The sequence below is a fragment of the Diuraphis noxia genome, unplaced genomic scaffold (assembly GCF_037042655.1).
Source record: "Diuraphis noxia isolate RWA-SAM2 unplaced genomic scaffold, SU_Dnox_SAM2 contig0004, whole genome shotgun sequence".
Taxonomy (NCBI): domain Eukaryota; kingdom Metazoa; phylum Arthropoda; class Insecta; order Hemiptera; family Aphididae; genus Diuraphis; species Diuraphis noxia.
The window spans coordinates 36,143,385-36,167,359 of record NW_028301714.1 but is presented as its reverse complement, the minus strand read 5'-3'; the positions used below and the strand labels follow the sequence as shown (position 1 = coordinate 36,167,359).

Sequence of the window (23,975 nt, the reverse complement as noted above, 5' to 3'; positions counted from 1 at the left end):
TAACCGTTTCTAAGTTACGACTGTTACAATGAAAAGTCAAAACACCAACGTTAGTAAATAAACTAAACGTTACTGCTACGACCTCCAGGTTTGAAATGATCGGCATTTCCTCCCATGTAGAATGTTGTTAATGAATATATACATTCCCTCGCTAGCTCTGAGGTAGATTTTACGGGTTTTGAAATGCATTTATAGTTATTTAACTTAAGAGGGGAGTCATTGGATTTTAGATTGGTCTCCTGAAGACATAAAACAATGAGTGTGCATGAATTAATTATTAATTTTATATCATCGAGAATTTTGTCAAATCTATTCAGATTCCATGATATTATTAGAGAGTATTTTTTTTTTTTTTAATATGACTCGTATTAGTCGTATATTTGAAATTGTAGAAAATTTTTCTTGTCAGAAGACAGAAGGAGTTATGATACCAGTTCGGAAAGTGAATCTACTGTATCTTAATGCTGCTCAATAGAGAGCGCTTTATCAAGGAGAGAAATACTAAGTCTCGTTAATCTGTTTTTTATGCTTTGATTTTTGATTTTAGGCTTGATGATCTCTATGTGTTCGACCATTTCCAAGCATGAAGTGTTGACATTTTTGGTACTGAATTTGTATTGTATACGCTTAGAGAGTTTTCAATTATGAACTTGAACTATTCATAATTTATTTTTTGTTGGGTGTTTCTTCAAATCTGGTTTAAGTGGGTTCGATCATTTCATCAAGCTACAAGATTATATTTTCGAAGGATTTATTTTTTAGTAAGCTTGTAAAAAGAATAAACAATTAGAATTTATAAATATTAAAATAATATGTGTTACAATTATAAATAAATACCTATAATATGAACAACTTTGCTTTGTTAAAATATGTCTTTAAAAAGAATAACCATTGTGAATCTAATGAATACCTTCTACATGACTTTCATTATCAGCATATTTTATTTAAAGTATTTAGTTTGAACTTTTACTCTGTATATTGTAATACAAGTAATATATAACAATAATACATTTATGCTCGATCAAGATATGAGTGAACTCTGTCAAAGAAATGATACAAGAACCATTTTCAGACGGTGTAACAGCTTTTTTCTAAGTCGGGTAGAAAAAATAAATGAATAGTTATAAGTGTAAATTCAGGTTCTGACAATTTCTGATTGGAAACAAATATATGGTATACCAATAATCTCAAAAACAATTTATATAATTAACATTTTATTAGTTAATTGACGCAGATGCAATTGGAGTTTCACTTGTTATATTAAAAATATTTACTCCATTTATAACTTATTAACATAATTAACAACTCATAATATTAATATAGCATACATTTTTCTTTTTACTTAGCTGCAAATAAGAGGAAATAACTATTCTCCTATTTCAGGAGGACTTAAGAGTAAAATTATAAATAATTCACATAATTCACCTGGTAAAGTTTTTAAAATATTTGCGACAGGGAGTGTAATCAAGGATCGATGTTATCAAATAATTCCATAATTAGCATAGAATATAAGCACATTATCAATATCACACATTTTCGTCTAGAAGATACAATAATTGGTGAGTGGACTAACTTTTTTATCAAACTTAAAGGTAAGTTTATCATCCAGACAAAATTCAAGACTTATATAGATATTTCAAGTTTAAAAACATGTTATGAACATTTAATAATAATTGTAATATTTCACATATTTAGAACTAATAACTCAATTCTAAGAAAAAAGTTTTTAATAAAAGCCCTGGGAAATTTAAGTTCAATAATAAGTATATTCAATCTAAAACCGAGTTCACTGCAACATTTTCTGTCGTGTTTCCTCCAAAAGTAGTTTGGCCCAACTCTCCACATTTTCCAATAGATGGATATAATATAGTATATTAACCAATCATGGTTAGTGACAGGGGTGAATAGGCCTATAAGGAAATTGGTATTTTTCCGGTGGGCTCCTGTCCGTACCTAATTATGGGCCCCTAGTCTCAATACCATATTCTATGTTTTAAATGTTATTTATCAAACTACATACAAATTAGAAAATAGTTTATTTTATATGTTTATAATTATTATAAATAATAATGAAAAAAATACTTTTGAGTTTACGTTAATTATACATGACATTGTAGTATTGTACGTATAACAATTGCATTTGATATAGCCAGGGTCGGATTGCGAACTAGGCCTCCAGCTAGTTTGGGCCCCCAGACTTCATATTCAATGTTCATATTTTAAATTAAATAAGATTACCATTTATTTAGTTACTGTATTTAAACATACAACATGTTTTAACATTTTAAAAGGCTCCTTATGAATTTTAGATTTATAAAATAAATTAATATTATTTCTAAGAAAAATCAGTCGCCAGCTAATAATATATTATATTTATGAATTACGTACTATATTATATTATAGTGTGAAATCAGTTTTTCTCTTAATGCTTTGAGGGTCTGACAGTTTTTTTTCCATTCTAATGATATAATTGATAAGGTGGCTGCACATAGTGAAATATTAAAAAAAATTAATATATTAATTTGTACCTGATAAAAATTGTTGTCAGAATTGCAGCAAACTATTAATTTTTTTTACATCCTCAAACAGTGTATACAAAATTAAAAAAATTTGATTGGTGATCGTACTGCGAACGAAGTAAGTAAAAAATTTTTGAGGCCCTTTCATTCGGGGCCTTCCTTGAATTAATTTTCTGGTAACATAAAATAGTCCTATCCGCCCCTGGTTAGTGAATGATACCGTGATTATAATAGCAATTTAGAATACGATAGAAGTCACCCACGACACGACATAATATATATTATGACATATAGCTGTGAACCCACGGACATAATAGTAATGCTAACAATACAATAAATTGGATCTATTTTTAGCTCGATATTCACTAATTTGAACATGTCATGTAAACTCAAAGATACAGTTATATTTTAACAACCATCTTTCAATATAGGTACAGTAAAAAAGGATTTCAAAAAATGTATTCATTTTTCTAGACTTGTTAACCATACATTAATATACGCTCATTGCTAAAGCGCCTAACTATGGACAGTTATTCATAATGAATAGAAGTCCTCCCCCGGATAACCAATAATCAAGATTAGGTCCACTGGCCATATTATAATATTCGTGTAATATATTAATTATTGAAAACAATTACAATAAATAATTATCATAACAGATTGTATATGTTACGGTCAAAAGCCGAAATCGGGCAAACCTCAGAAATGCCCGGGCAAAACGCGAACTGCCCACAATCCTTGGGCAAAATGTCATATTTCGGATTTTGACCGGGCAAACCTAGTTTGGCCAACCTCATTTGGGCAAAACCGTATACTGACTTTTATCGTAATGACAAAACCGTTGTGTCTTATATACGCTTGCTAATATTAAATATAAATAATATATTATTATACAAATATAATTGAATAAACTTAATTAAAACATTCAAACCTCACTTGAGCCAAACTGTAGCGTTTATAATACCCACATACAAAAAAATAATAATTATAAAATATTGTACAGATAAACAGATATAATTGAATACACTTAAATAATAATAAAAATATAATGATATTAAGTACTCGTATAAAAATAAACATATAATAATATTAGGTTTTCTTATAATATATAATTCTGTAATTTTGAGTACTAGCAGTCCTCAGTGGTATTTCAATATTCGGTACATTATTGCTACTAATAAATTGTTCCTTGCATTGAAATATTTGGTTTCTGGCATAAAGTGATGACAAAATTCCATTTTTGGTTCCTATTTTATAGAATCCATCATCAGTAACCCTTAATTTAACACTTAACACATTATTTGCATCGACTTTTCCTCTATTAACACAAGGCAGTAGCATTTTCACTGTCGTTTCGACTGTTAGAGGTGGAAATTGATTTTCACTCAGTAATTTCATTTTTTTTGTTTGCGCAACGGTACAATATTGTATCATTTAGATAAGGTGTATTTTGTGTACCTTTAATATAGGTAAAGAGTTGATAAAATACGATAACAACGATAAATTAACAAGATACGTGGGGTCATTTATAATCGTAATAAATTCGTACGACAAAAATCACTATTTATATTTAATATTACCGAACGTATATAAGACACTACGGTTTTGCCATTACGATAAAAGTCATGTATACCGCGGTTTTGCCAAAATGAAGTTGGTCATAACTATTTTGCCCGGTCTAAAGCCAAAATATGACATTTTGCCCAAGGATTGTGGGCAGTTCGCGTTTTGCCCGATTTCGACTTTTGCTCGTAACATATATATTCCAATAAATGTTTTAAAAAAAATTATAAAATACAAGAATATAATTATTATAATAACGATTATTTCAAGTGTTTGAATTTTTTTAGAAATATAAGCACTTTAACTCATAACTTAAGGAACATAACAATTTTTTTTGAACTCTCAAAACTTAGTTTCTTTTAAAATATCCGACTGACCAAGTTTAACGATTAGGAAAAATGTACGGTAGTATTATGAGTGATCGGTGATTTCAAACAAAATTGTTTTCAAATATGTTTTTAAACATATGTTTAAATAATAGTTTATGTGTGTAGATAATATTTGATGTATTCATTCATTTTATGGTAATTTAATATGTTTTTTTTCGAATAATAATTATTCTTACAATTAATAACAATTGGAAATCCTTTCCAATTCACTATTGTAATGTTACACCGTAATAACTTGTGCAAATGTTCTGAAATAATTATTCAATTAACATTATCATGGACGCAAAAAATTAATGTAAGTCATTATTCAAAATATTATGCTCCATTTTAAAAGTCTATTTCATTCGTTAAAAATGCATATATTATGTGCTTAATTTATATATTGACGAGTTAAAAGTTACCAAGTATAGGTACGTATGTTGTCTTTTTTAAAAATAAAACCATTCATAGTATTTAAGAATTTGTAAGAAGTTTTAGAAAACATACATTTTGTAAACTAAACTGTTATTTTTTTTAAATCTGAAAATCAAAAAAAAAACTTTATTTGGTTATATGCTTACTGTTAGTATTTTTTTTTATTGTACTTTATATAAATAGTAATTAGTGAACATTGAGCAGTAGTACATTAAAATGTATAACGTATATGCTAATAATAAATACAGTTAAAATATAATTACAATATTATGCCTCGAACAATTTGACAAGTGTTATTTTAAAACGCTGCTCAATGTTAAATAATATTTATATAAATGTATACTTATTTTTAAGTCTACAAATCATAATAATAAAATGTAGAATAAATTTGTTAAATATTATTATGTATGGTATATATTATATGAATATCTATTCAAAATAATGATCATTAAATATGTATTTCCTACCAGTTTTAGTAATCGTTAAATATTTACTCTATAACAGTAATAACTAATTTTCATTGATCCTTGTAAATAAGATTACCTAATGTTTGCGATGGCGATCCTAGATTCCGGTTGTCGCCTAACACACGGTCCTCAAAATCTTTATGAAGTAGGGTAAATGTTGAATGATAATAAACAGCGAATAATTACAAAATATGTATATTCATTTACAACATGGGTGACAATTTCTATAATCAAATATAAAGTACACAAGGTACAGGGAGGACGGAGAACACCGGACTGGCTGCACAACTGCTGCGGACAAAGATGTCTTGAGCTGATGACTAGATGACTGCTGAGCTGCAAGCGGTACACCGTTCACGAAAGGGTGCACTGTTAAGTAGATGAACGACTTGTATCTCTAATGACATTCACTGGTGAACGTAATTAACTGCCGAGCTGCTTAAACTAAACCGTACGATCGTGCACCTGAGCGTAGGGAAACGGGGCTGACGACAACAGCCAAACTTATCGTAGAGCAACGGTTGTCCGCACGTAATGGTTAACGTAGATCAACGGACTGTACAGATACAGTAAGAATAACGTTGAGCAACGGATCGAAACGTAATGGCCGACGAGCATAAACGGCAACGATCAGATAGAGCAAAAACAAAGGTACGGGCGAACAACAGAGCATACACACGTAACCACCAAACGGCGAGAAGCAGAGTGAATAACGAACCATCCTGGCTCGCCAGCGCCGAGAGCTGGCAACGGTGGCGTAACAGATTTGCCAATATTGCTGATGGTGAAGCGACGCTTCCACAAACTTGGTTACCGTAGCGGTTGACCCGGAGCGGTCACCAGGCGACGGAGAGTCCACGTTCAAAAGGATCGAACACCTAATAAAAAAAATGTGTGTGTCTATAAGCCTATGTAATAAGAAGTTAATTTAGTTTAGTTTGTAAATTAAAAATATTAATATTTCTCAATTAATTGAGAATAAATTATTTATTTATTTTTTAGAATTAATATGGCACAATTATTCAAGTTGTTCTGTTTTGTAACTTCTGTATTACTTGTAAGTTTACTTTTTACTTCACTGTTTTAATTACGAGTTATAATATAAACTTATAACCAAATAAACAACAATGTTTTATTTGTATCTAGCTTTTGCAGTTGGCAGATGCAGTTATTGGAAAAACTCCTAGTAAACGTGGTAAATAATAATTATTTAACATTTAAATAGTATTTACGAGTATAAGCTATTATTTTTATTGTTTTGAGAACTCGTTTGTAATTTTTTTTTTAAAACAAACATTTAGAAACAACAAAATTAAATTAAATTAATTTTTAAAATGTTGTAAGTAATAACTCATAACTTATAGTTTTGAAATAATTTTATTTAAAAAACCATTGAGTATACAAATCAACACCTATTGTAAAATCACTAGGTAAACTATTATTACGAGTACAATATAATGGAATAATAAATAGTGACATCCGACTAATTGTCCATTAATAGGAATAAGAAGTAATAGTTTCGAGGTTGTTGTAAAGTAATATTGTTTACAAACAATATTGTAAAATCACAAGCTAAACTATTATTACTTAATACTCTCATCCAATGTAGGTACCTTGATTATTATCTTAGTATACTCTAAGGCATACATACATATAAGTGCACAATTCACACGTCAAACCCTGTGAATTTTCCCGTTCGATATTAGTTCATGCTCGGTGTAGGACGATTCGATCAAATATTTTTAATAGCATAAAAAGTCAATTCTTTTTTTTTGAAATTTTACTGAATTGATGATAAACAACACAAGAAAATTTAATTTCTCCATTCCGTAAATGCAACAGTGATATATTATATAAAGTGTAATCTTATACTGAGTGTAAAAACTCCGCGAAAAGGTTCAGAATTACTCAGTAATAGTTGACTATGGATAATATGGATTATTTATAAATTATTTTTATATTTTAATAATTTAATAATTTTAAATTCATACCATAACAAAAATATAATATTGTTATGCAAAACTTTTCTAAAAAATAATTATATAATTCTTATAAGGATAACTGTTGTGAAACATTGTCTTTAATTCTAAAACCTATAAAATATAAAATTTAAAAAAAGTGTATGTCACTCTGCTGAACAGTTGGTTTACTTTAGTGAATGGTATTATATTATATTAATTCATTGATATATTAATATCATTGTATCATGAAAATGAAATTGATGAGAAACGTGAAAAATCTACTAAAACCGATTCTGAGCGGTCTCCAGTATGTCCAGTATGTCTGAAGTAGTGTACTTAGTGAAGTCTAGGATAATTTAAATTATGTTTCTTAGATTTATTAATAACAAATTAAACTACTTACATGGAAAATTATTTTAAATTATCGTTCCTTACCTATAAATGTTATAAGTTTTATACATTGATAACATTTTTAACAACTCAATAATTTGTAACTAATCAATTTAATATGAACATTTTAAAAAAATTTAAGCTTTAAACGGTTAATTTTTTTGGTAGCTATTATATAAATTTTTGAGAATCCTCGTAAAAAATTTTCAAGCTTTTTTACCAGACGCATAAAATTTTATTAAAAATTATAGAATAAAAAACTAAAATAAAAATTGAAAATGTCTACAAAACACTTAAAAAGGGCAAAAATAATGTCCAACAAATTCCGGGAGTGATCAAACAATGTCCAATAAATCAAGCTGCACATTTTTCATTAGGGTGAAATTTCTGTAACTTAAAGTTGTGCTGTTGGCAGCACAAAAGTTTGAAAAGCTCTACCGACGAAAATAATGTCCAACAAATTCCGGGAGTGATCCAACAGTGTCCAACAAACCAAGCTGGACATTTTTCATTAGGGTGAAATTTCTGTAATTTAAAGTTGTGCTGTTGGGGTAAAGTTGGCAGCACAAAAGTTCGAAAAGCTCTACCGGCGAAAATAATGTCCAACAAATTCAGGGAGTGATGCAACAATGTCCAACAAGTCACGAACAAATTTGTTGGATGTGTTTCATTAGTGTCTGTCATAGTTGTGCTGCTAACTTTATGAGGGTGAAATAGATGCCTCCAGTTATCGTTTATTAGTAAGTTATTAGTTATTATTCATGATTACAGTTTTAAAACCCTTTTCCAAAGTACATATAATAATTTTGTACGAACTATTCGTTTTAAAAAACGTAATATGACTTCAATATACTGACTACTATTGAGGGTTTACAGATAAAAATTTAATATATTCGAATTAGTGATCATCTTGAATTGCCAAAGTATTATAGAAGTTTAAGTTATCCATATTATGCTTATAATAATATAATTGAGTAAATAGTATATAATATAGTCGATGGTAATATTCTTAAATTAATCGTTTAATATAATTGTATATCTACTACTATTATATTGAAATTAATTATCATAGTCATGCAAGTAATTTAATGATATACTACTATATTTTTAAAGGTAACGAATCAAACGGCCAAGCTGGTGAAGAATATAAAGCACCATTTTTAATAAACGTTGAAAAAATTACAAACAGTAAACCTATAAGAGTGGCAAAAAAACATTTAAATAATTTTTCAAGGGATTTCAAATCTAATTTAAACACTGAATCAAAAAAACATGTAAACGGTAAAAACCAAGAGTGAACATTAAATATTAATACCAATTTGTTTTTATACTACTTTACTTTACATTTTGGCTTTTTCTCATAATTATTTATGATATAAATATACATTTACATACCTATATAATAAGACTGCGGAGTTGCAGTGGCCGGGTGGATTTAGGCCTCGGTAGTGTCACCCGGTGTAAGTGAGTTGATTCCCGAGACCTACTTTAAGTACGAGTTGATTCCCTATTATTGTGCATCAGTAGATTGCACGATCGTGAAGAGTTTATGAGTTTATGGACTACGTATTTGATAATGAAATTTACACAGAATCAAGTTTACCACCAAGTATATGAGCTCAATTCTCCACTACTTTAAACTGAACAACGAATAGTTATAAAATTTATCATTCTAAACTCAACAGTTGTTTTTATAGTGGGTACCAAATATTTATTTGTTAATAGATGAGCTGTTAGAAGTGCAGTCAGAAACTTATATAAAATGCAGGATAAATGGGACTATGAAATCTAAGAAAAACCAAGAAAAAACTTTTTTTAAGATAAGTGATGTCGCAGTATACTGCAGGTAATCTCATTACCAGATATCAATTTTTAAAAACTATGTGCTATATTATTTACCAGGTTATTAATTTTTTTTAATAAACATTTTTTACTTAATTACTATAATTTTTTACCTGATTATTAATTTTTTAAATAAATAATTAATAAACTAAAATATGAAAAAACCAAAAAGAACATAATTTTTGAGAAACTTGTCAGCCAATCTTCTCGTGGTGTTTCTTGGGTTACTCTAATAGCACAGATTATATAAAATATAATAATATTTATATAATCTGTGCTAATAGGTTGAATATTTAAATGAATATTGAAAAAAATATATAATGACCCAGGAATCAACTCGTATATGTCTCTTAATGATTCGGGAATCAACTCAACGGTATCGGTGCAGGTAAATAGGTACTCCCCACACGGGCATGACAGAAACCTACGAATCCCCTAGAAATTCTGTACCAAAAATCTACGCAACCTAAAAACCTACAATACCCTCCCAATACCCAATCGCTTATGTTTCCGCAGTTTAATAAAAAATAAAAAAATAAAATAAAACTGCTTACAATAATTTTAATTGTAGTATGTCAATATCACATATATATATAGTTAATTTTATACAACAATCAATTAAAAGTATTATATTTTAATGTCTTGAAAAAATGAACTTTATACAGTAATTGAATTGTTATTGAATATAATTATGTCTGTAAACTAGATGACAATTCATTCATTCTCAATATCGTTAAAAATAATGTAATTCTACCTGGTAAGGCCGTAGCTCAAACAAGTATTGATACTTTAAATCAACCTATTAGAAAAATGGTATCTAATGTCAAAAATAATGGAATAACAAAATCAAAACGTAAGTACACTAAAGTTTACATTATTTCACATATACTAGTTTTAATGTTGATTGCACTAATAATGATTATTATTCATATTTCATGGGCCTCGGAAAAGTAACTAGTTCTAACGTAATATTCAATATTTTCAAAATGTTTGATTCATATATATATAAATGGCCCACGAGGAATAAAACACTCGTAAAAACACAACGCTTCATTGATTTTATTTATCACATATTGTAAAATACCAAGGCATCGATAAAATAATTTAATATAAATAAATCAAATATAAATTTGAAATTCAAAATTATTAATCAAAATAAAATTATGTTCTTATATTTGGATCTTTTACAGAAATAGCAGATAAATCAGTTTCTTTTTTGAAGGCTTCGAAAAGTATTGTAGGGAATAAAGTTGGTGGCATGTTTGGAAAAGCATCATCATTTTGGAGACGGGGTAAAAATGACAAAGGTAGGTAGTGTAGAAATATAAAATAATATAAGCAATATAATGCACCATAAGCTCGTAATAAACGCAGTTTAAATATCTGAAAGTCATAAATAAATTTCAAATTTTTATGAAATTGTATATTGCATATATTTGTATTATTTATTATGTGAACTATTATGTATCATTAATAAAACTAGGATTGCTACTATAATTTTAACGAACTAGAATTTAATATTCTTGAAAATTATATTTTGTCAAATAATATAATATTATATTCAATATAAAAAATGAATGAAACGTCAAAACTAAATTTAGTGAATATCAAATTATAAATACTCACCATTGATTTTAAATAAATTATTTACTTATTGAACATAACGCATATCTATACATTTCAAATACACATCTAATTTGAATATTTTTATTGTGTAGTCAACTATTTCTGAATTATATATACATACATATAAACATACATACATATATATATAATATATATGTATGCATACTAGCTGACCCCATGCACTTCGTTGCCCTTAAAAAACGGTGATATGTGACAATCAGATTTGATGCATGCTTGGAAAATAGTTGTTTTAATAATAATAATTTAAAATCAAAAACAAATAAATTACATTACTAAATCGTTTATTATTGTAAATATACTATTTAAAAGTGGCATAAAATTTTGTTCTCTAATTTCTTTCACCCCAAACGAAGTCATTTAAAATAAGCTATTATACCTACGTATGTATGTTGGTTATAAAATGACTATATAGTGAATGATTATTTATCAAAAGACTTTTTATTGGCTGTGGCGGCTTCTGAATATTGGGGATACTGACTTTTCCAGAAGCACAGCACGAACTATTAGGTTCATCTGCCCATTTTTTACCTAAACACTTAGATCAGATCTTATTCATGGCTCCGATTTGGACGGAAGATCAACGAGCATAATCGACCTGTGGATCGTATATCTGAAAGCCGATCTGTTACTGTGAGCTAAAAATGATTGCGAACTCTAGTCGTGTACGTTTGTTGTCTTTCTCTCTGATCTCGGAGGCGCTCGTAACGCTCAGACTCGATTCCCTAGTGCGAGCTTATAAATTTCTAATATTTTGTTCTTCAAGCCGCTTTGAACGCTCGAACTTGACTCTCTTGCACGCGATTGCGACGCGTATTCTCTCTGACTTGCAAGACGATTTTCAGTTTCTGATGGAGATTCTCCATCATCACAACGTACTTTTAATGCCTTAGCTTATGAACTATTTATAGAAAGTTGAGATCTTAGTCTTTTGGGCATTTTAAGATGACAAAAAAAAAATAGGAAAAATATTCGCTGTCGCACACAACCACAACTATATATATTATTTGCAGTTTATTAATTAATTAAAAGAATTAACCTTGCGTGAAACTGACCAAATTGTATCTGGAGGTCAGGGATTTTTAAGTCATTCATGTAAAAGTGCTTGTCAAACCAAATGTGTGTTTGTTTTAAAGGTGGTCTAAAATATAACAGTCGTGGTCACAATTCATTTTCCTGTTCTAATAAATAAAATATGTTTACAATACGGTTAATAAATTAATATGATATAAATAAACTTTATTACTATATATTATAATTATTTAAGTTAAATCTATAAGGGTAGAATAAGTTGTTAAATGTTGTATTTTAATACAAAAAATGAACGACCACTTTGTGAAAAATTTTACACGATGTTGTATTTGAGTGACCATTTAGTGAAATATTTTTGAATTTCACAAAGTGTAAAAAACGTGTTTCCATTTCACGAAATGGTCATATTTTCATGAAAAGATCGATTTCACGAAGTGGCTACGACATATATATGTCAGAGGCGTCATTTGGGGTGTTGCAGCTAGGGTATGCTAATGCATACTTAAAATTTATCAAGATGCATTTTGGGCTGACAATAATTTTTCTGCACCGGACAAAGATTATTCTTTTTTTTTAGTATGATTGATCTCAAGCATGGGCATCTATTATCTATGGCCATAAACTGTAGAAAGTATATAGTAGATTAGTTAACCTATATTTATAGCAACGTAGAACAAATAAATGACTGCGGCTAATCACTATGACATAATCACACAGCATGCTCAAAATTAAACCGTTGAATAATACATTATTAATACTATTATATAATATAAAATAATTCGATAATGAAATATAGTTGTGAGTGTACTTATATTTTAAATCATTAGATTTATGGAGGATAAAATTGTCGAGCGTTGCGAAAAAAATTGTTTTGTTATAACTTTAGTCTATATTATATTGGCCTGCTGAAAATTTTTTTGGCCTGTCTTCTAGTTAACATATGTTTCAAAAAGTTTAAATGACGCCCCTGATATGTATATTTATATGTGTACAAGAAATATAGGTTAGTATTCTCTTTCTGTCAAAAAGATTGGACCTGTTTCCAAGACGTCTGCAAGTATTGATCAGTGGCTGAAGTTTTCAATCCAAAATACATCTTCTGAAATTTATTAGCAAATATTGGCTAGCTACGAAAAATACGTTATCAAGTACTATAGCAATGCACACTGCGCGATTTCAGTTGTATTTAAAAATGAGAGACCTTGTTTGAACACTTATGATGAAAAATCACGTCTGTCGAAATTATTCTATTCTGTCAATAGTACAAATCATTTTAAAGTGTTCAATAACATTCATCCGCGAATCGGATGATTACAATTCGGTAGATTTTTGGATAATCAAATATGACATAAAACCTCTCGAGACAACTTCTCGATGAATCCGTTTTAAACAAGTACCAGAAGAAATCTTTAAGCGGTTCAACAATCACAACAATATCGGAAATTCTAACTATATATTTATAATGATCATTTAGTACTCAAACACGAAATAAATATTATGTGCAATCACACTCGGTTTCTATTATCATTTGTAATTTGTTACTAGTAAATTTAAATACATCCTGTAGCATAAGACATTGAACTTATCAAACAAAATAAATAATAATATCACAAAAGTTAGTATTGAAATATTTACACATGATTATATTTTTATAAATAAATCAATAATATCGACCTTAGCTATTAGCTTCTTTGTGTTTATTTTTAGGAAAATACAACGTTTCCGCAACAGAGTTATACACACTAAAATAATAATTTATATGTACTCAATAATAATGAAATTATGGTGAAAATATTTCCACTCTATAATGTTAAAATTCTTAAGTGGCCACGAAGCTCATGTGATGGATACTTGTGTCGCTGAACTAAAAAAAATTAAAAACGGTAGATGGACAACCTAACCATGATAGAAACTATTAATTATAATAATATTTAAATAGCAATATCGATAGAGTTAAGCACATAAGAAACTATTATCTTTTGCGCTTATTGAACCATGTATTGTTTTTAGTCGTGTAACATAAAAACCTATGAAATATTTTTTACAAAGTTTTATTTAGCACAAAATAGATCATAGACACAAGTTTACCTGCGAGACTACAACGATATAACAGATTTAATCTGAGTAAATTCATAAGCCCTTCTATAGTTCTATCCTACTCTCATGACCCAAAACACGGCTTTGACCCGGTGGCCGATTATATTCAAAAACCGGAAATTTTCCAAACAAACTTTACCCGTAACTATCATACAACCATACAACCCGGGGAGAATCCCACCACCAGCTTTTCAAACCCAAAAACAGTCTTTCCGGAAAATCTACTTGACAGTGCGCTTGTACATTATTTTTAAAAATAAGACCTACATAACATTTTCGTTCAGACTGGAACTTGCTGATCTGTTTCGATCCATTTAACAATACAATACATTTCTGTGCAGATCCAGCGTTTATATCACTGATAACCGACCATTCATGTTTACCACCTCTTCATCAACTTCAAGTAAATAAAATAGTGCCAGATGTTGTCTTTAATCATAATATTATTAAATCCACCTCCATATAAAATTCGTGAAAAAATTCCTCACTCGTAACTTACAGCGGAATAAGTTGGTCTCAGTGCATTTAATCTCTATTATCGTGGCAATGCAGGACCAATGACAAAATGTAATAATTTTCACGAATTAAAACAAACTCTGGAAATCCTGTACGCGAGTCACGGATAGCCACAAATGCAAACCAAATGAACGGACTAAAGACAATAAATCATTTTTGATACTGCAGTAAAACATTGTCGCATTAAAGAAAATATTGCACTTAAATATTAACTAGATATATTACATAACCATTAGCATAATTTTAATAACAAACGTCGTGAAAAATATTTAACATTTGAATTATTTGCATATGTACTCTGACTATAGTTCAGATGCACCTGATTTCAGTTGTTCAGTATTGTTTTGATGATAGAATAACGCATAGCTAGTTTAATTGATTTGGGTGCATGTTTTCGAAAATCAAGTTTTAGAATGAAAAGATTTAGAAAATCTATATTTTAGAATATGAAACTTTTAGAAAATCTGTGTTTAAAAAAAATATTAAATAGTGTTTTAGAAAATAAAAGAAATAAATACAGTTTTTAAATAAAATACTATCTTTTTTTGTAATAGAATTTACGATACAGAGTGTAGAAATTATGATACTTTTCCAAATCTGTAATTAGTTTATGTTTGATCGGGAAGACGGAAAATGTCAAAATACATTATATTTATAATTATAATGCTTTGTTACTCAATAATCTTTATCAAGTTTCTATTTTATTGATATTGCCCACTATTATCGTAAGATATTATCGTTTAATAATTATCGTAGAATTATGGTTCTATATTGATATAATATATGATTATTTTATATCTAGTCGAATACGAGAAATATCAAAAAGTAGTCTTAGTCTAGTGCCGTTGCCGTACATCGCGTACTAAATTTTTATGAACGATTATTAGAAAACATTTTATATAAGTAACAGTAAAGAAAAAAAAAAAATATGTAAAATATGTAAATAAATAGTCGATGATTTTAATTATAATTTAGATGAATTTATTAATTCTAAAACAGTGTTTCTAAAACTTAGTATTCTAAAAGTTTTATTTTCTAAAACATAGTGTTTCTAAAACTTAGTATTCTAAAACTCGACATTCTAAAATATGACTTTCTAAAACCTGCCTCAATACCAGTTTAACTATGGATTCCACGTCTCCGCTTTGGTCACACCCTTCATTCTCATTCCTTCAAACTTTCTTTGAACTATTCTCCACTTTGCATACTCCACAATGACCCTATAGTTTGTGACATCACCCACTTAATCTTCAACTACCCTAGTCTATCACCCCAACGTAACCACCTGTTATCCCTTTTCAATTTCTCCAACATTCCTTTTGACAACAAAAAATATTCTTTCTAATCAACAACATTTACAAACTTAATATATTATTTTTTTTAACCATACATGCTTTTAAATTAAATTTGTACTCCCTTTTTTTTAAACAACTTATTATTATTATTTTAATACCTAATTGTCAAAACTAATTACCTATCATACAAATTTTAAATAATAATAAGAAAAAATACGTTGTCGAGTGAATAATAGCCATTTGATACAGTCGTAGTAAATGAAATTGTTTTAATTTTACTTTATTTTGCAATATATTTTATTATATATTATTACTTCCATTGTATTAGCAAACATTTTCACGAGGGCCAACTTATTTGATGATTCTTAGAAACCGACTCGAACAATTTAACAACTAATGCAATATCACGTAAAACCGCCAAAAGAACACATTCTTGGTAAACCTGTTCATAAATTCTTAGAATTATCATATTAACTATGATATTCAATATCAATAAATTAAAGCCACAAACAATTCGAAGGAAATTCTACAACAACACCGCCTTTGATACCCACCTCTCTCTTTGTTACTATACCATGTAGCTAGGCGAAACTCTGTATAAATACGAGTCCCACTACACTCACTATTATATATATATATATATATATATATAATTTTAGTCAAATATGCCTCTTGCAAATCCATCCCTAGTACCTATACTTTGAGGACTTAAGGTCTTTGTACAGTTGTTCGAGGCGTGACCTAAAATCGCCAATTATTGTACTAAAAGTCCAGATCCAAAGTATTGATGTAGCTAATTTCTCGGGTAGAGTTCTTCTATAATCTGCTCACAAATTGTATAAGTATCAAATAAATACATTTACAAAACCAACTGTTCTTCTTCAATCAACAGATCCTCCCTATCTAAACATGAGACAGCACACTAAGTCTCAGCAATTTAAAAAGCATAGTAAGGTATCACTACACCACTACCGTGACATAAAGAAGCAAATGTTGGAGCGAATGTAAGAAATTCATAATGCTAAAGTATATAATTTGCCAGCAGTTCTATAAAATATTTTTTCAAGGCCGAATTCTGTACGATCATAAATTAAAATATGAAACTGGCAAACAACTAACTAAACAAATTTCATCTTCTTTCTTTATATTGTGATTTTTTCTTTCGATAATCATGATCCAACAAACATCGTATATTAATAAAATAATGAAAAAATAACTAACAGTAGGTATTATATAATCATTCTATAACTCCGTGTTGTCTGCCAGCAAAGAATGGATCAAACTTCAACCACTTCAAACTACTTTTACGTCTGTCTTTAGAAATTTCTTGAATATTAAATTTCTGAAATTTTACATCACTTCCACAAACATACGAGAAATATGAGATGATTAGAATTGAGAATCTCTATCCGCCATAACTTATTAAATTCATACTACACTTTTTATCATTTAATTTTTGTATATACTATTAATAATGTAGTAACTATAGTAGATCATTCGATAGTCCAAAGGCCATATATGCTTAGGACTACTTAAAAAAATAAATACCTATCTCAATTATTTTCGGTTTCTTATACTGGAACAATGCACCCACGGTAATGATTTCGATAAATGTTTAGGACATGTCAATTACCTTAATAAAATTATCGAATTGCATTAAAAATGTATTATATTATATAAGATACTGGAAAAATTGACTACCTACTGTTATATTGTGCTATATGTGTGTTTGTCTATGACTTATACGATTTTGAAAGACTCCAAGGTTGTGATGATGGTGGTTTTGTGATGTAGTCAAAATTCGAAGGTATTATGCAGTTTGAAGGTAAAGTTACAAAATTTAAAATATTAATTTAAATAACTATCCCTGAACTGTTTTATAAGTATAAAACACAGATTAAGACGCATGTATAACCGGTAGGCTTATATTACATAATTGAAGTAATCATTATTTTGTCGTGTATATAATATGAATGTATGGTTCAGAGCGCCAAGCTTTGCAGAAGTGAAAAATATTAAAAATAAAAACATACTCATAAAAAAATAAGAATATTAGAAGTAAAAATTACCTTTACGCAAACATTTATGCAAACTATATATTATGTATCTTGTGTCTGCCAACAATTAAACTTGATCATGAATGAACACGGATTGAAATGGTGAAACAATAAGAGTGCCGCTGAAGAAATGGTTCATAATCTCTTTTGCATTATAGAGGTTTATGTTATATACAATGTGTAGGTATATAAAATCCCTAACCAACCATATTTTGTAATTGAAAAGTTTTTGGTTTAATAACGTGTAGACTGTTGTTGTTACGTCAAGTTAATACTATATTATTGTGTAGCATTAATTATATTTAAAGCAGGCAGCAGCAGTATATAATATTAATAAATAATAACAAAGGTATAACTTCCAGTGGTGTGATGACCGGTGTTTACCTGATTTAAAATCGTACCAGCCCTACAATCTATTAGCTATAAGATTTTATATATATATTTTTTTTTTTTTTTATTAATGATACCCTCGGCAACATGGGCCATTGGGTTTAACGTGAGAAATATATATAAAGGGAAAAAATAATTTTATATTTTATAATATATATTATATACTATATAATGGTGGAAATACTAAAGATATTTTTACTATTTCCACCAGAGCTTCAAATATTGTTACCGTTTCACTGATAGCTGCACTAGTTTAATAAAAAATAAAAATACTTCTATACAGAGATTTCAAATGGAATTATAATATCAAGCAAGCATTAAAAAATATAATTTTGAATAAAAGGGAATTAATTTTAATTCACATAAGTAGGTGCCAATAACGCGTGAATCCTCCCATCGTAATGACAATATACAGGGTGTCCCACAGAGATCTGACATTCTGACAAATGAAATAACTTTTGTTCTAATCAATATTTTTTAAAAATTTCTTTTAAATATAATCCATAGAAACTTGCGCTACATTTTTTTTTTTTTTAATACTGAAAATAAAAAACTTAAAAATTGATAAAAATTTTTTTCGAAATATTCAACATAGCCAATTTGTAAATCTGATTTTTAGAAAAATGTATATGGTAAAAATACTTATTTAAGTCAAAAGGCTGATTTTTTACAATTTTTTTAAATATCAATATTTTCGTTTTAGTAAATTACGATCTAGTTTATGTAAGAAACATTGTAATTTCAAATAATGTTAAAGTTTTTAAAAAAATGTTTTATAAGAACATTTTTAAATAAGTGCATGTTAAAATCTAATTATTTTTTTTATTGTATTTAATTTAATAATATGTGATGTATAAACTATAAATTACTATAATTTACCTAACGAAAATATTGATATTTAAAAAAACTGTAAAAAATCAGCCTTTTGACTTAAATAAGTGTTTTTACCATATACATTTTTCTGAAAATCAGATTTACAAATTGGCTATATTGAATATTTCGAAAAAAATTTTTATCAATTTTTAAGTTTTTTATTTTCAGTATTTAAAAATAAAAAATAAAAAAAGTATTCTAAAAATGTAGCGCAAGTGTCTATGAATTATATTTAAAAGAAATTTTTTTTTAATATTGATTAGAACAAAAGTTATTTCATTTGTCAGAATGTCAGATTTCTGTGGGACGTAGTTCAGAATTTCGACGAAAGCTACTGTATAGTAATACGGTTGATCAAAAATCCAATAAACTCATTATAAATAAGTACATCATGACGTGTAAGTAATAATTTCAATTTAATTCCAAAATGACAGTATTAGTGTACCTACTAGCTGATATTAATTACTGTGTTTGAAAAGAACATCGTTCATGAACGCACGTTCAAATTTTTACGTCCATAGTAAGTGAAAGATACACGAACGTCACTCTTTTTTTTTCCAAATATAACGTGAACGTAAACGACGTTTATGTTTTTAATGAATTTGGACGATTTTTATGACGCTCAATTAGTTTTCTATTTATTAAATTATAAATATATGTATATAATTAAATAATTTAGATACTTTATAAAATGTATATTATGCTCTAAAGTCTAAATTATGTTTTTATTTTTGGGTTAAGTCCTATATGTTTATAGGTTTTTATATGAACTGCTGGTAAACTGTTCATAAATAAAAACTTAGATAAACGACTAATTTTTCAAAGAACGTGAATGTGAACGCGTTCGTTTGAAAAAAAAAACATGAACTTAAACCTGAACTAGTTCCTTTTTTAAAGACTGAACGTGAACGTCAAGGAATTCATTGTATTAGTGAACGTTTCGAACACAAAATGAGTGTACTTGCAGGAAGTGAATACTTAGAAACTTGGACGTTTCATACATTTTCATACGGAACAAGAAAATTATTGTTTTTTTTTTTCTAAGATGATGACATAAGACTTTATTCGAGTCCGTTTTAGTCGCGTGACATATGACATTTCAAGCAGTTTATGTATAAATAAGATGTAACATACCGTTGATCAATATTATACTATAGTGGACTATTTATACAACAATACAACATAATTTTTAAAATAAATTTGAATAAATTATATCGCGGATTAACATATTAATCTATATAGCTGTAAAAACAAATACACACCTAGGTATTCAAATAAGCGGTTAAATGACATTATAACCTATGCTTACGGCCAAGTCTAAGAGGCATGCCCTCCTGCAGGGCACATCGGAAGCTAGTATATTATTTTGGGCGATGCCCGTTTCCACCAAAAGTGTACCTTTATCTTTTCCACTAATACCCGTTTCCACCAAAAGTGTATCTTTCCCTTTTCCACCAATATCCGTTTCCACCAAATAAAATTATTTACCACGTTTTTACAAAAACAATTGTATACTACTGTATTCTAGGATTGAAAAAAAAAAAAAAAAAAACATCAACCAATTATATATATATATAAGTAGATACACTAATATATCATTTTTTCAATCCAGATTTAGTATTTTAAATAAACTTATTACTAGGCTTTAGTTTCTCACCCGAAAAATCAAGTTGTACTATCTTCACAAAAAGAAGAAAAGTTGGCGAGCTTCAAATAACTATAGATAAAACCTTAATTCAAAAAAAAATACAACAAAAATGCTTGGCGTTTTGTTTGATAGACGGCTATCGTGGACCCCATACATAAAATATCTAAAAACAAACACCACTAACGCAATCAACATAATGAAAATTCTATCACATACTTCGTGGGGAGGAAGCACAAGCACCTTAATAAAAATTCGTAAATCCTTAATTCAATCCAAACTGAACTACGGAGCAATATTATATAAAACAGCATCTAACTCCAAACTTAACTTCATAGATAGTGTTAAAAACAGTGGACCAAGACTTGCATTAAGAGCATTTCGAAGTAGTCCAATTTTTAGCATCTATAATTTAGCCGGGGAACCCCCCATCGAAATAAAAAGGATAGATATACACCTTAAATACACAGCAAGATGCGCCAGGTCCAATATCACCATTCACGAAAAAAACAATAATGATCTCATAAAAATAAATAAATTTACCCCATATTATAACCAATGACCTATCACCCATCCGCCTTGGACAAGAAAATACCCAATCAATACAGAGCTCAGTTCATTACCTAAACAACAAACACCGCACAATATATACAGAAACCATTTAAAAAGCATAATAGAAAACTATAAAGACAACCAAGAAGTATATACAGACGGATCTAAAACACATGAAGGAGTCGGGCTATCCATAATATTCCCTCCCAAAAAAAAAATACTGTACAAACTAACCCACAATTGTTTCATATTCATTTTGTTCATCATCCTTAGTGATTCACTTAGCACCATAAAAAACATCCAAAACCATTTCAATCCTGGGGACATTTCAACAAAAATTCAAAACAAACTAAATGAAGCATATGAACACGGAAAAAAAATAACCATTATGTGGATATCCGGACATGCAGGAATAAGAGGAAACGAAATAAAAGACGAAAAAGCTTCACTCGCAATAAATAATACAGATACTCCTTTGATAGAACAAATATCATACGATGACACAAAAAATACATTAAAACAATCACCAACGACAAATGGCAAAACATCTGGTCCAAACAAAATACCAAACTCAACGAAATCAAAGGTGACACTACCCAATGGTATAACCCCTCACTCAAAAGAAAAGAAGAAACAGTAATAAATAGACTACGGATAGGACACACTAGAATCACACACGGTTTTCTCATAGCCAAAGAGGAACCCCCATATGCACAACCTGCGGAACAAATCTCACTATCAAGCACATCATATCGGACTGCATAAAGTATAATCAAGAAAGGATCTAAAACGGGATATCACACAACCTCGATGCAGCCCTTGAAGCCAATCACCAACTCAACGCAGATTTAATTAACTTCCTCAAGCAAACCAATATTTATAACCAAATCTAAACATGTAAGCAAACGTAATGTAAATATAAAATATCAAATGGCCTTTGTAGCTGAAGTTGTAAATGATCAATAAAAACGTATTACTGTATTAAAGATTTTAATATGAGCGTAGTATACAAATTATTTTGGTAAATTAACCGTGGTTTAATTTAATAGGAAGATCTTATTTGGTGGTAACGGATATTGGTGGAAAAGGGAAAGAACTACTTTTGGTGGAAACGTGTTACGTCCATTATTCTGTATTTTAATGGAATTTCTATATGACTTAGACTGCGTCCAGTGGAATTTTGATTTTTTTCCATTATGGAAACACTAAAAACATAAAGTAAAAAATGTACATCGCATTATATTCCTTTTATAATAATATAAGCAGCATGAAACTATTATTTTCATTAATAATACGGTTAAATATTTGATATTTAAAGTAACCATTTGTGGTCTGTTTATAAAAATTGTCATTATTTTTAAAAGTTTTGAAATGATTAATTCATAAAATTGTTACTCTCAGTCGTTTCAGCTTTGTTCTTATATTATCTCCGGGGATGCAAATATTAAATATTCATAAATAATTTCATATTATCTGATTTCAGGAGTCACTGCTCCAGGATACACCGTTTACCATCGTGATTCGTGACCGTCACAATGGATGAAGCTAATATATATATTAGGTATATTCTTCTGACAGTAATAATTATTAACATAATAATATTTATTTAAATGTATGAAAAATAAACTTCGTAAAAAAATCGAAGCCAAACAATTCGTCTTCATATTATATTAAAATATCAATAATAATATATCATGTGGCTCTATCGATACAAATAAATTAAACACTAATACACGGGCAACGCCGTGTCGGTACAGCTATACAGTAATAATATAATCCATGAGTCCACACAATATTTCATGAACACATCGATTCATAATCAACTCTGTCCCAGCAGTAATAACTAATAATTAATAAGATAATGGAGCCACGTAGAGTACAAACAAAAATATGTCAACCTAATAGGAATTGTTGTGGAGCGTAAAAAAAAATCCCCCTTTAGTAAACATGATTTGGTATGTGCACAAGAGTAATGGAAATTAAATTACCGTGATATATCCAACGCCACCTCTGTATATAATAACCAGTGTTTTTCCACGGCGAACTACGTAGGTAATATATTGTATTGTATTACGGTTACAATCGAACGATATTATTATGATAATATTATTAGTTTTATATAATATTTTATCATATAATAAAATATCAAACGAATTACAAAAAAAAATTGGATTTCGTTCTTGGCTTCGTTATATTTGATGCCAGAAGGTGCATAATACGGTTTTTGACATTTATTTTTTAATTATTTTGCAAATGATAAAATAGTCACACACAGGTTTACAATTGTTATTTCAGATGAATATAATTTGACCGTTCTATAAAATAAACG

General features: G+C 28.7%; 1 protein-coding gene across 1 annotated transcript; it reads left to right on the top strand.

Moving 5' to 3' along the window:
- Nucleotides 1-5,004: 5,004 nt before the first annotated feature.
- LOC107170832 (uncharacterized) lies at nucleotides 5,005-23,299 on the top strand. Its single transcript, XM_089226878.1, has 7 exons — nucleotides 5,005-5,032; nucleotides 6,355-6,409; nucleotides 6,499-6,547; nucleotides 8,817-8,984; nucleotides 10,252-10,398; nucleotides 10,736-10,852; nucleotides 23,130-23,299. Exons 2-7 carry the CDS (start codon nucleotides 6,362-6,364, stop codon nucleotides 23,171-23,173), a joined length of 573 nt encoding a protein of 190 aa, XP_089083004.1. The 5' UTR covers nucleotides 5,005-5,032; nucleotides 6,355-6,361; the 3' UTR covers nucleotides 23,174-23,299.
- The last annotated feature ends 676 nt before the right edge of the window (nucleotides 23,300-23,975 follow it).

Excerpts from the sequence above, each read along its gene's own strand:
- LOC107170832 (XM_089226878.1), top strand. The coding sequence starts at position 6,362 with ATGGCACAATTATTCAAGTTGTTCTGTTTTGTAACTTCTGTATTACTT. Across the intron at positions 6,410-6,498 it reads TTGTAACTTCTGTATTACTT|CTTTTGCAGTTGGCAGATGC; the intron begins GTAAGTTTACTT and ends ATTTGTATCTAG. Across the intron at positions 10,853-23,129 it reads ACGGGGTAAAAATGACAAAG|GAGTCACTGCTCCAGGATAC; the intron begins GTAGGTAGTGTA and ends ATCTGATTTCAG.